An 11536-nucleotide genomic window follows, 5' to 3' on the forward strand; every position below is an offset into this window, starting at 1 on the left:
AATAACTGCATCCATCTGCCAAGCACTCAAAACCACAGCCCAGCCAAGTTGACACACAACCTTAGCAACTACATGGATCTTCTGAATGGCGTCATATGGGCAGTAGGATGATTTCACCCTCACCCCCACCCCCATCCCCATCATTTTTAAGGACTGAAGATTATTCAGTCTTTTCTGCTTAGTAGCCCCTCTTTCCGCTTTTCTTTCTGGTCACGTTTGGGTTAGTAAGGGTCTCTCAGCTTTCTTAACCACTTATTTCCTGAGGAACAAGTGACAACAGCTCATCTGAGGAGGCTCAACAGGCAAGGGCTGAAGATAATCACACACAGAAGGAAAGTCTGAAAAGGATAGTGGGGGAAAAAGGAATTATATCACTGTATTTTTAGGTACCACCCAGGGCAGGGCAGACATAACAACCTGCCTTCTTAGCAGGACAGCTTTCTGTGCCAGCTAAGGCATTAGTGTATGTTAGCCATTCAGAGCTAAGTATTGTAAACTGCATCCAAGTAGACCAGTTTGTTGAGAAGGGAGGTTAGAAAATGAGAGCCCTACGTCATAGCTATATGATAGCCCAGGATTTAAACTTGCAGCTCCACCATCATGTCAGACCACATTGTTCAGAGGTTATTCTGACTGACTCAACAAACAATTCATGGTACCGATTTGGATTTGGTAGCATATTCTGCTTGGATTAACAGGCTTGTCCAGGAGGAAAAGCACTGTTGGCTGAGCTAGTTGACTTTTTTTCTGAGATGCGGATGCATTGTGTAGGGGAGACCCTGGGATTAAAGAAGCATAGACATTTAAATCAGAGCCATGTGGGTGGATGTTTGTTGTGGTCTCAGCTGGGCTCCATGCATGTATTTGTGCTAGTCACAGACACAACTATTTATGCTACAGTCTCACATAGCTTGAGCATACGACATAAAACTTGTTCTTATGGGGCAATACGGCACTTTCTTCTTCCCTAGAAAGTGTGCCATGGCTTGTATATGTTAAATGTCAAGAGTGTGGTGCTGTTACAAGGAATTGAACATGCAATGAAAACCTCCACGTAAGTGTAAGTTTTTACAAAATTACACTAAAGATTGAGGGTGAGGGAAAGCGTCTTTGCGTTCCCTATACTGCTTTCTTAATTCCTGTGGATTCTGGTGGTATACTTGGTACCTGGTTGACCCGTAGTTTTTTATTGAATGCAGGTCCTTTGTCTTCTGTGTATCTGTATGGGGGGAGGGAGGGACAACAAGCTGTACGTGACCAGCCAGAGTTTTCTAATGAAAGCTGTAATTTGGAGGAAGAGATGAGGCTGTTTTGCAGGAACACAGGCCTTTTATAGATGTGGTTGAAGTGGTTCATAAAAGAAGGCTATCTTCTGGGTTTACCCAACCTCCAAGGAAGCTGGTAATGCACCTCGTACAGTATAGGGACATTCTAAGGCATTGACAGCGTCCTCTTTTCCTTCAGAATGCCTGTCTGGGGAGGAGGAAACAAGTGTGGAGCCTGTGGGAGGACCGTGTACCATGCTGAGGAGGTGCAGTGTGACGGGAGGAGCTTCCACCGCTGCTGCTTCCTGTGCAGTAAGTATCTCAGTGCTCCACCGGGGACAGTATTTGTGTGTGAAAGTCTTCAATTTACTTGTTTCAGGAAAAACTTAGGTTTTGCTAACGAAAGTTATTTAAAAAGTACCAGTGGTTTTTAATCTGTCCTCTTAAGAAACTGCAAATCCTTAGCTTGGTAGCAGGAACAGTAGGGGTGACTCAGAACACTTTGCCTTCCTTTGTGGCCCCATCGCTCTGGCCTACCTGTTGGCCTTTACTGGACTTTGTTAGCTCAGCTGTCTCTCTTGCTGTCCTCTGAGCTCACTGTCCTTTATGTGGTCTGGGACCCGGCGTAGTTTCTGGCACACTGTAAGGGCTCAGCCCCAGGGTTTGAATGAATGATTGCTCCTCATCTACCCCAGTTCACTCTCTCAGGCTGGGCTCCTCTCTGAAAACTACTCTCATGGTTTCATACCACATTGGTGATTGAAGTTTGAGTGATTCTGTTCCCAGAAGTTCAAATTCTACTTTATCCTGTAGTGAAAGTTCCAAATTATTTTTGGTTATTGATATTCTAAATTTGAGGCAAAGGAACTTAGGCTATGAAAATCCCATACAATCAAGTTTTGTTACTACTCAGAAAATCATCACAGGGTCTGCCATACACAGGAAGTAGGACATAAAACAACACATGCTGAAGTGCACTGAAGACAGCAAATAACCAGGCAATGAGAGAAACAGAACAAGAGACAAGCCTGAAAATTACTTGAAAAAAAAATTCCCTCTAATGACAGCTAAGTCTTCAGGTTTAAACTAGTAGCATAGCAATTTAAGAAGGTTTTTCATTACTCTTATTCTTCTCATTGAAATGACAAACTTTTCTTCAATGAAAGATTTATTATCTGGGGAGGTATCTGCTGTACACACAGACACTTGCTGCATCTCTAGTCCTGTACAGTGAAAATTACTGTACGAAACCAAATATGTTAAAAATCAGTTCAATTCAGTAAGAAATAACCTTCAGAAAAAAATTCTCAAATTTGAATTGTCCTTCTCCCTTAGGGGCCAGCATTCTCAGTTTCTGGATGTCTTTATAGTATAACTACTTCACTGACAACCAGAAACAGACAACAGAAAATGACAGTCACAGAGAATAAAAATATAACAATGAGTGTTTGGTATTTATGCTCCTATAATAGCTACCACTTCTCAAAAGAGTTGGTTTAACCATTTCTTCTTTTAGAAGTTACTGATCCTTGTTTTTGGGAATCTTGTTTGTTAGCAGGTTTATAACCTCATAAGAGAGTATGTTGTGCTCAAAGGGGATGTGCAGAGACTTTAGGAATTGTTAGTCATTTCATCTAGGTTACTCTGTTGAGTTCTTTACTGGTCATTTGTACTAAACTCATAACCACCCTGTAGGGCAGGTCCAAGGCTATGAAGAAGACTGCCACATCTATCTCCCACAGAGTGGCTGGTAAGTTAGAACTGGTGACCTTTTGGTTACCAGCTGAATACTTAACCACTGCACCACCAGTGCTCTCTGGTCATGTTTCCTATTCTTTCCTAATAGTTGTGACTGTTGCCTACAGCCTTTTAAGGAAATAATTTGGAGTAGTTTGCAGACCTGTGAGAATTCTGCAGTGAATAGGGATGAGGATGGGGGATGGAACAGCAGTTATGTGGTCAAAATTTCCCATACCTGAACTTGCTTTCTTTACTATATCTGTTTTTCAAAACAGTACTGATTTTATATTTGTTCTGTTAAGGGTACTTGCTATTTGTTCTTCAGCAATCAGTGTGTAGTTTTAGGTTAACATTGTCTTTAAGCAAATAAAGATGACTTTAGTCTGAGATAATAATTTAACTTTATTTGAAACCAGCCAGCTAGTCCAGTCTTTCCCTCCCTTGCTCCTTCCCCATCCTTCCCTCCTTTTTTTTTCCCCTGTTAAATAAAGAGGAGACATCCCTTCCCCACTACACTACTCTTTATTTCCAGGAGAGGGATTTCCAGTTGCTCTATTGTGCTGCCACTGAGCTCCCTCATAATTTATTTTTTCCTCATTGAAGTTTTAGAAAGTGAAATAATGTCTGGATAAAACATGATGACATTTGGCAGTTTTATGAAGTGGGATGTGTGGAAATGTCTTGTGGCAAGAAATCCATCAAGAAAGAATGTGTTCTCCTTTGCGACAAAGGGGAAAACAAATGCAGACTTGAAACCACTTGATGATTTTCAGACACACTTATCACTGCTAGAGAAGTCAGTGGGAGATGAAAGAATGATGCGTTTCCCCACTGTGGCCCAGTGATAAAAACTAGAATTCTGAATTTAAAACTATTTTTATCCCAGGGAACGTGATTTTCAGGGAGGAAGGGCTACAGAGACAACTCCCCCAGGCACCCAGCTACCCTTTTTTCTTCATTAGGTTGTAATTTAACAATATACGTGGTATAAAAGACTGAAGAGGTTAATGGAATGTTGAGGCATAGAGAGCAAGGTGTTGGTAGGTTTATTCCTTTTGTTCATGTAATTATTGCGTCTCTGCAACTGCTCACTCTTGCCAGAGAAGCAAATCATATTGAAAAGCTTGAGGCATCTGGACGTTCACTCTGACAGACTTCTGAAACTAGCATCACATCCAGGGAGGAAGGCAAATCTTCCTCAAGTGTGGCTGACCAGTCCAGATACTGCCCTGTGGCTTTTGGAAAACCACTGGATCCATTAGGAATGTGAGAGAACTTGTGTCTTTACCATTTGTTGACCATGTGTTTGAAGAAAATCAGCATCTTTGAAACATGTTTCAAGTCTAACTTTTTTCCATTCAGTGGTTTGCAGGAAAAATTTAGATAGCACAACAGTGGCAATTCACGATGAAGAGATCTACTGCAAATCCTGCTACGGAAAGAAGTACGGGCCAAAAGGCTATGGTTACGGCCAGGGTGCTGGCACACTCAATATGGACCATGGTGAGAGGCTGGGCATCAAGCCAGAGAGGTGAGTGAGGAGAGTGTGTGTGACCTTGAGAAATGTTATAACAATTAATGTTGCTTGGTGAACAGGAACCTGGGAGTTTCCAGATTTTTAGCTTGAAATAAGCAAACAAAATGTGACTCATGTTTTCTAGTGTAAGTCAGTTAGTAATCTTTAAACCGAAAATACAGACAGTTTTGGACTTAACCGAGTTGCTTTTGATTTTCCAGTGATTTCTAGTCCTGGTTTTGTTAAAGCCTTTCAGAGTATATCAAGGAGTCATGATGTTCTCAAAAGCAAGTGCTTTAAGTTTACTTCTGCTTCCATTAAAAAAAAAAAAAAAATCAGCACTACATTTTGGAGAACAGATGTCATGAAATCAAATGATAGAGAATGTGTTATCAGAATCATGAGATGTGCTTCTCATGTGCGATTAAGCAGAAAATGAAAATTCTTCAGTTACTCCTTCTATTTAAGAATCTTTCCTCAAGAAATTTTTACTAGCTTAAAAATTCTTACTTAAAATTATTTCGTTTTTGATTCTTTGAGAGACTAAGTGTTAAACTTTAAAGGCTTTAGTACCAAAGTAGAAAGGTGTTACATGTTTTGTTTTGTTTTTTAAAGTGTGCTTATTTCATCTTTAGGCTAAATAATTTATTTGGAATTTCCTTTTAATTCTGATTTTTAACACATTTGCCCCCTTAAGCTGTGCATTTTCACATCCATTTTATATTAAAGAAGCCAAAATTGATGTTAAGACCTAGTACAGAGACTGATGGGCCTCTTAATGGACAGGACCTTAATTGTGCCCTTACAGTCAGTGGGCTGAGCACTATGCAACATTAACATATGTTAACTCATGTTATCTTCCCAACAGCCTCAGAAAGTTGAGTTTTCCATTTTCCTACTACACCGCTGTTGAGTTGATTCTGACTTATAGTGACCCTATAGGGCAGAATAGAACTATATACCATAATGCTTCCAAGGCTGTAAATCTTTATGGAAGCAGACTGCCACATCTTTCTCCCGTTTCCTTCTATGTTACTCCTGAACAAACTGAGACAGTGAGAATGAAGGTCACTATAGCTAGTTCCAGGCTAAAGTCTAGAATTTAGTCTAACTCCAAGCTTGGAGTCCCTGGGTGGTGCAAACAGTTAATGTGCCTGGCTGCTAACTGAAAGGTTGGCAGTTCTAGTCCACCCAGATGGACTTTGTAGGAAAGGCCTGGTGATCTACTTTCTAAACTGAAGACCCTGTGGAGCACAGTTCTGCGAACACCCATGGGATCACCATGAGTCGGAATCAACTCCACAGCAACTGGTGCTGTTAGCACCAAACTTGTGATCATAAAACTCTGTGCTGTATGTCATGCCTGACAATAATTACCGTGTATTTAGTGCCTATTGTCTGCTGAACACATTTTTTCCATTATTTCTAATCCTCACAATAACTCTGAAGTATAGATATTCTGTCTCCATTTTATAAACTAGGAAACTAAAGCTCAGGAGTCACACAGGTAAGTAGCAGAGCCAAGATTTGAACCTAAATCCATCTGACTCCACAACCTATGCTTGTTCCATTGTGAGGTGGAGCTACACTGAGGTCTGTCTCTCTTGCTCTTCAGGGATTTTCCATGCACACAGTTTTTGGACCCTGGTGCTTTGTGTGCCAGTTGTATGTTGCCAACTAATTCACTGTTACATATATATAATCACTCATGGAGCCCAGGTCACTTTTGCCTTTATTCAAGTTCATTGACCTTGGTTCTACTTTGTTTTTCCAACTCGTTAAATCCATTCTTGTTTCTGAAGGTGTGTTTCAACCCCTTCAAAACACATATGCCTGTACACCCTCCCCAAGCCAAACCAGTGCATGCATGACTCTAAGGTAAGTTAATGACTGTGACTGTAGTTTTAAAGTCACCAAGACCAGTAGCCTTGTGCCCCTCTTCATCTGTTCTGCTCTCTGCCTTCCCCAGCATGAGCCCTGTTATTGGCCTGTCTCAACTTGTGCCTTTGCCTGTTCTCCTTCTTCACCTGGCCGTATCCTACTTAAGACCGACCAGATATAGGACTTCCTTTATCGACAAGCCTTTCTCAATAACTCTGAACCCCATTCGCTGAACTCCTAGAGCACCTATGGTAACAGTAACAGTGTAATTTGGTCATGGGAATTAAACATTTTCACAAGGATCTCTGGAGAGACTACATAGAGTTGTTGTTGTTGTTTGCCGTCGAGTCAGCCCTGACTCATAGCGACCCATCCTTGGGTTTCCAAGGTAGTATCACTACGGAAGTAGGATTGCCCAACCTTCCTTCCGAGGAGTGGCTGGTGGGTTCTGGTGAGCAGTCAAGTGCCTTAGGCACTATGCTACCAGAGCTCCCCTGCATAGAGTAGGCAAGAATATTTTGGATTCACATAGGCCTGGATTTTCATTTCAGGCTCACCGGTTTACTAATTCTCCAACCTTTCAGCAAGTTACTTAACATCTGAGGCCTCATTTCTTTTGTAATATGAGATAACAATACCTGGACCCTAAAAAGTTATTAAAAGACAGATGGAAAGTCCTCTGTGAAATTCTTGTTAACAGACATATGCTTGGCAGATTGGAAGACTGTTCATGGGAGCATGGCCTCATAATTGCAAGTGTTGGGTTATTCTGAATAATCTCTTAAAGATTACTTTGAAAAATAAGTACTATACTGAGTTGTGGAGTTTTAAGAAATTTGCCTGCATTAAGGACAATTGAAGAAGGAAATTCTGTCAAATATTTCTATGAATTGGTATTTGTTGCTCAGAATAAAATTTCCTGAGGCCATGTCAAAATGTGAATTTTTAAAAAGGTATATGTTTAATAGAAGCTCTGGTGGCATAGTGCTTCAGGCATTTGACTGCTAACCAGAAGGCTGGCAGTTAAAACCCACCAGCCACTCCTCGGAAGGAAGGTGGGGCAATCTACTTCCATAGTGATACCACCTTGGAAACCCAAGGAGGGGTTGCTGTGAGTCCGAACCAACTCGACGGCAGTGAGGTTTTTTTTTCATGTTTAATAACTTAGGTAGAAGTGAAGATTATACACTGTGGAAACTGTTACATGATTCCAAAAAAGTAGACATAGTGGAAATGAAGACATTGGATGATGTATATACAGGAAGAGTTAGAATAAAATTGTTTTATGAAAAAAGCAATATGTCAAAATTAATATTTTATTTGTTTTTATATATATAACTAGGAGAAAACAGTAATTGGCATTTAGCTACCTCTTGCTGAGTGCCAACTATTGTTTCTGTTGTTTACTCAACTAACTACAAGGTCCTGGAAGGACTTGTACATCTTCTCAAAGCCCAGAAGGGTGTTCTGTGCATAGGGGTTCACCTGCTTATTAAATGGTAAAATACTCCTACAGAGAGCAAAGAGAAATGTGGCTTATGTCAATAGTGACAAAAATACCACTTTTATTTTTTACAGAGGAAAAAGTAAATATAAATAGAACACATAGTAAAAGGCAAATTTTCTAAAGTATTTTCCCATGAAGGAAAATAGTTTATTCACAGACTTCCCTACTTATTTTTGGAAATTAAGTAATTTGTAAAACATGTTTAATTACAGACTACTTGAGTAAATTGACGGGAGCTCTGGTGGCATAGTGCCTAAGGCATTTGACTGTTAACCAGAAGGCCCGCGGTTCAAGCCCACCAGCCACTTCTTGGAAGAATGGTTGGGCAATCTATATCCGTAGTGATACAGCCTCGGAAACCTAAGGAGGGGTCACTATGAGTCGGAATTGATTCAATGGCAGTGAGTTGTTTTGTTTTTTGAGTAAATTGACATATTGGAGAAAATTTTACCTGCTTAAATTAACACTGAATTTTCAGTCTTCTGTGAAGTAAACCTAGATGTGATTCCAGTGGTACAAATAATATGAAGTATATCTGGGGTAAAAATAAATGCTCTGATTCGTTTTCCTAAAGCACAGTGTAATTGTTTAAAGGAGAGGCTAGCGTAACGGATTAAATAAATTTTGATGAGTTTAGACCTAGGGGGATAGAGCTTTGTCTGTCTTGTAACAATAATGAGGCAGTAAATAGGTCAAAGTAATAACTCTGGCCACTGCACCAAGATTAATTTCTCCTTTCTTCTTTCCCCATACTGGCCTGTGAAGGCCTCCAGTCATGAGACACTGACAGTTAAGACCCAGAGTTCGTGCCTTGTGGATTTATAGGGCCCTTTGGAAAATCTTTCCTAAAATTCTTTTCCCCTTTCTACAAGTGTTCAACCTCACAGTCCTACAACAAATCCAAACACTTCTAAATTTGCTCAGAAATATGGAGGTGCTGAGAAGTGTTCCAGATGTGGAGATTCCGTGTATGCTGCTGAGAAGATAATTGGTGCTGGGAAGGTAAATTGCTGTTTTGAATTAATAATAGTGAATAGCTCCTCTCCATGCCCTTTCTCCTCCAGCCTCACCACATCCCACTCAGGCACTCTGTCTTATAAACAAGTGCCTTGGATTAAACTTTTTTTATTTCTTACAAATTTCCATCTGAATCATTAAGTTTTTGTAGTGATATCCTTTATTGACAAATCACATCAATGTTTAATTAAAAGAAACTTGAAACTTCTATTCATAGGCGGCACTCCTGAAGATTGTCAACTAAAAAGGCCAGAATATTAGCAAATCTGGAATCTTCAGATTATTCAGTATAGTGAAGAAGGCAGTGATCCAGAGTCAGAAGACCTGATGGTAATTAGCTGTGTGACTTTGAGCTACAATCTTCTCAGCCATAGAGGAGGCCACCTTTCAAGGAGCTGACCAGGTTGCAGTGAGGTCTGACACTGCTGTTAGGAAACTGGCTCTTCCATACAGCTCCCAGCCCATATTGTCTGTGAATGAAGTTTGAACTCAGCCCTTCTGTATGTGGCCAAGAATGGAGATAGCAGCGATGGCCAGTTTTAGCTTCTACTTGGGGCTGAACCATAGCAATCAGGAGCTCATCTTGAGTTCATCTTCTGAGCTACTTCTTGCCTCAGTATCTAAATTATACTGCAGAAAACAGGCCTCTCAAGCATGGTAACACATTTGTGTCTTCCAGCCCTGGCATAAAAACTGTTTCCGATGTGCCAAGTGTGGGAAGAGTCTTGACTCAACAACTTTGACTGAGAAGGAAGGTGAAATCTATTGCAAAGGTAAAAAGAATTTCAGTTATCGCTATCTATATGAAAACCCCACACCAGCTATTGGTGAATTAAATTATCACCAGCTTGGGGGTGGGGAGGGCACTCTGAAATTAGGGACGAACAAGCTATATTGTCTTGGCTATTTAAAAATAAAAGGTTCAGAAATGCTTACAGGTGACATATGGGGAAACCTCAGCAGTTTTAGATGACACAATAAAATTAAGTTAAATCATTTAAAAATTCTCCTCAAAACAAACAAAACCACCACAGAGTTTTCTTTTAACTTCATGTTTTAAGCAAAGCAGGTATGAAGGTAATATAATTTATCTGGTCTAATTTTCATGCTTGCAACTCAGTGGGACCATGAGCTGAGCACTGTGGAACCAGAATACATGAACTTGCCTTCACAGCTTTAAGACAGGACATGGTACATTTTACATCTTAAATACATTGGACTCTTTCTGGTATAGCCACCAGTTTTTTAATTTATGGGGATTCGTTTTTGTGTGATCGTGAGCAATGCTAGAAGCTTCGTGGACTTGACTTCACTCTTCCTTTTCTTTCATAGGATGCTATGCAAAGAACTTTGGGCCCAAGGGATTTGGCTATGGCCAAGGAGCAGGAGCCCTTGTTCATGCTCAGTAAAGGTGTAAACCCCAGAATGGAGCATCACACATGGAGAATCTCTTCATAATCTAGGCACAGATAATCTCTTACAATCTCTTAACATTAAACTACTGTGAAATGCGACCAGCATTTAAGTACTGTGTATTACTCTATACTTGGACAGACTGGCCAACTTGTAAGAAGAGAGCATTGTATCCTTTTGCTTTATTCACCACCATTCTAAAGAACCATTTCTTTTACATTTTAAATAAAACTTCAACTTTGTTTAGGTGTTCAGTGTCTGTCTTCAATTAGCCTTTTGGAGGAACTGCTATGATTTCAGTTAGTGGAAAATTTGGTTCCCTACCTCCATTTTATGTTTAAATGAGTCAACCCCATTACCCAGTTGACTTACTAGGTTAATGTTTACATTATTTCTACAGGAAGGGGATATCTTTTTTAAAGCTGGTAATAACTGGTCCTCTAGAGTGAGGGTTGCTAGGCAATGGGCATCACCAGTTCAGCTCCTCAGAGCTGGTGGTCAGCAACACAGGGTTTCCTGCTTGCCCATCCTTCTGTAGCCTGGAGCATCTTCCCAAAGTATGCCTTGGAGACAGCCTGCACTGGACTCACCAGTGGGTATTAAAGAGCAGATTCTTAGGCTCCACCTCAGCCCCATGGAAGCAGAATCTCTAGGTGTAGGGCCAAAAACCCTTCAGCAGGTTCCTCAGACAGGCTCACTGATGTAGGCTGGGTAGTTTGAAACAAAACATTTAAATTCTTTTGTCTTTATCTGTAGCTAAAGATCATTATAAACAAGTATTTACAGCTATAGAATCTGCGGCTCAGCATGACTCTTAATTCTCCACTGTAATCTGAAGGATGGTGATTTACTGGAAACATTCCTTCCCCCCCGTGGTTCTTTCTATTCTGCTTAAGTAGCAAGGAACATAGCATTGTCTGAGCAGTCGTCAGCTATCTCAGGTAGGAAAGGGGCACTGTACTATACCAATATTTTTATCATTCTTCCAGAAGAAGCTTCTAATTCCCTACCAGCAATTCAATCTGTCTCTCCACCCCAGGGGTAGGGGAGGGTAGGTAGGCTGTGAAATTGGTCTGTTATATGCCTGATCTGTGAACCTATCTTTATCTTTTCCAGAACCTACGTTGACAAACTATATTGCTTATTTTGAAGAGCCAGCTTCTAACCAAAAGGTCAGCACTTCGAACCCAGCAGCAG

The 11536-nt window shown here is 40.5% G+C and overlaps 1 protein-coding gene across 1 annotated transcript; it reads left to right on the top strand.

The window, feature by feature from the left end:
• Positions 1-1465: 1465 nt before the first annotated feature.
• Positions 1466-10335, top strand: CSRP2 (cysteine and glycine rich protein 2). The gene is made up of 5 exons (XM_007947554.2): positions 1466-1577; positions 4368-4536; positions 8782-8911; positions 9606-9699; positions 10259-10335. Exons 1-5 carry the CDS (start codon positions 1466-1468, stop codon positions 10333-10335), a joined length of 582 nt encoding a protein of 193 aa, XP_007945745.1.
• Positions 10336-11536: the final 1201 nt, after the last annotated feature.

The sequence above is a fragment of the Orycteropus afer genome, unplaced genomic scaffold (assembly GCF_000298275.1).
Source record: "Orycteropus afer afer isolate SDZICR_OR568_19922 unplaced genomic scaffold, OryAfe1.0 scaffold00190, whole genome shotgun sequence".
Classification (NCBI taxonomy): domain Eukaryota; kingdom Metazoa; phylum Chordata; class Mammalia; order Tubulidentata; family Orycteropodidae; genus Orycteropus; species Orycteropus afer.

What these genes read in the sequence shown, in the direction of transcription:
- CSRP2 (XM_007947554.2), top strand. Translation starts at nt 1,466, where the DNA reads ATGCCTGTCTGGGGAGGAGGAAACAAGTGTGGAGCCTGTGGGAGGACC. An exon ending in CTGGGCATCAAGCCAGAGAG is followed by an intron (nt 4,537 to 8,781) that starts GTGAGTGAGGAG and finishes CCTTTCTACAAG; the next exon opens with TGTTCAACCTCACAGTCCTA. An exon ending in AGATAATTGGTGCTGGGAAG is followed by an intron (nt 8,912 to 9,605) that starts GTAAATTGCTGT and finishes TGTGTCTTCCAG; the next exon opens with CCCTGGCATAAAAACTGTTT.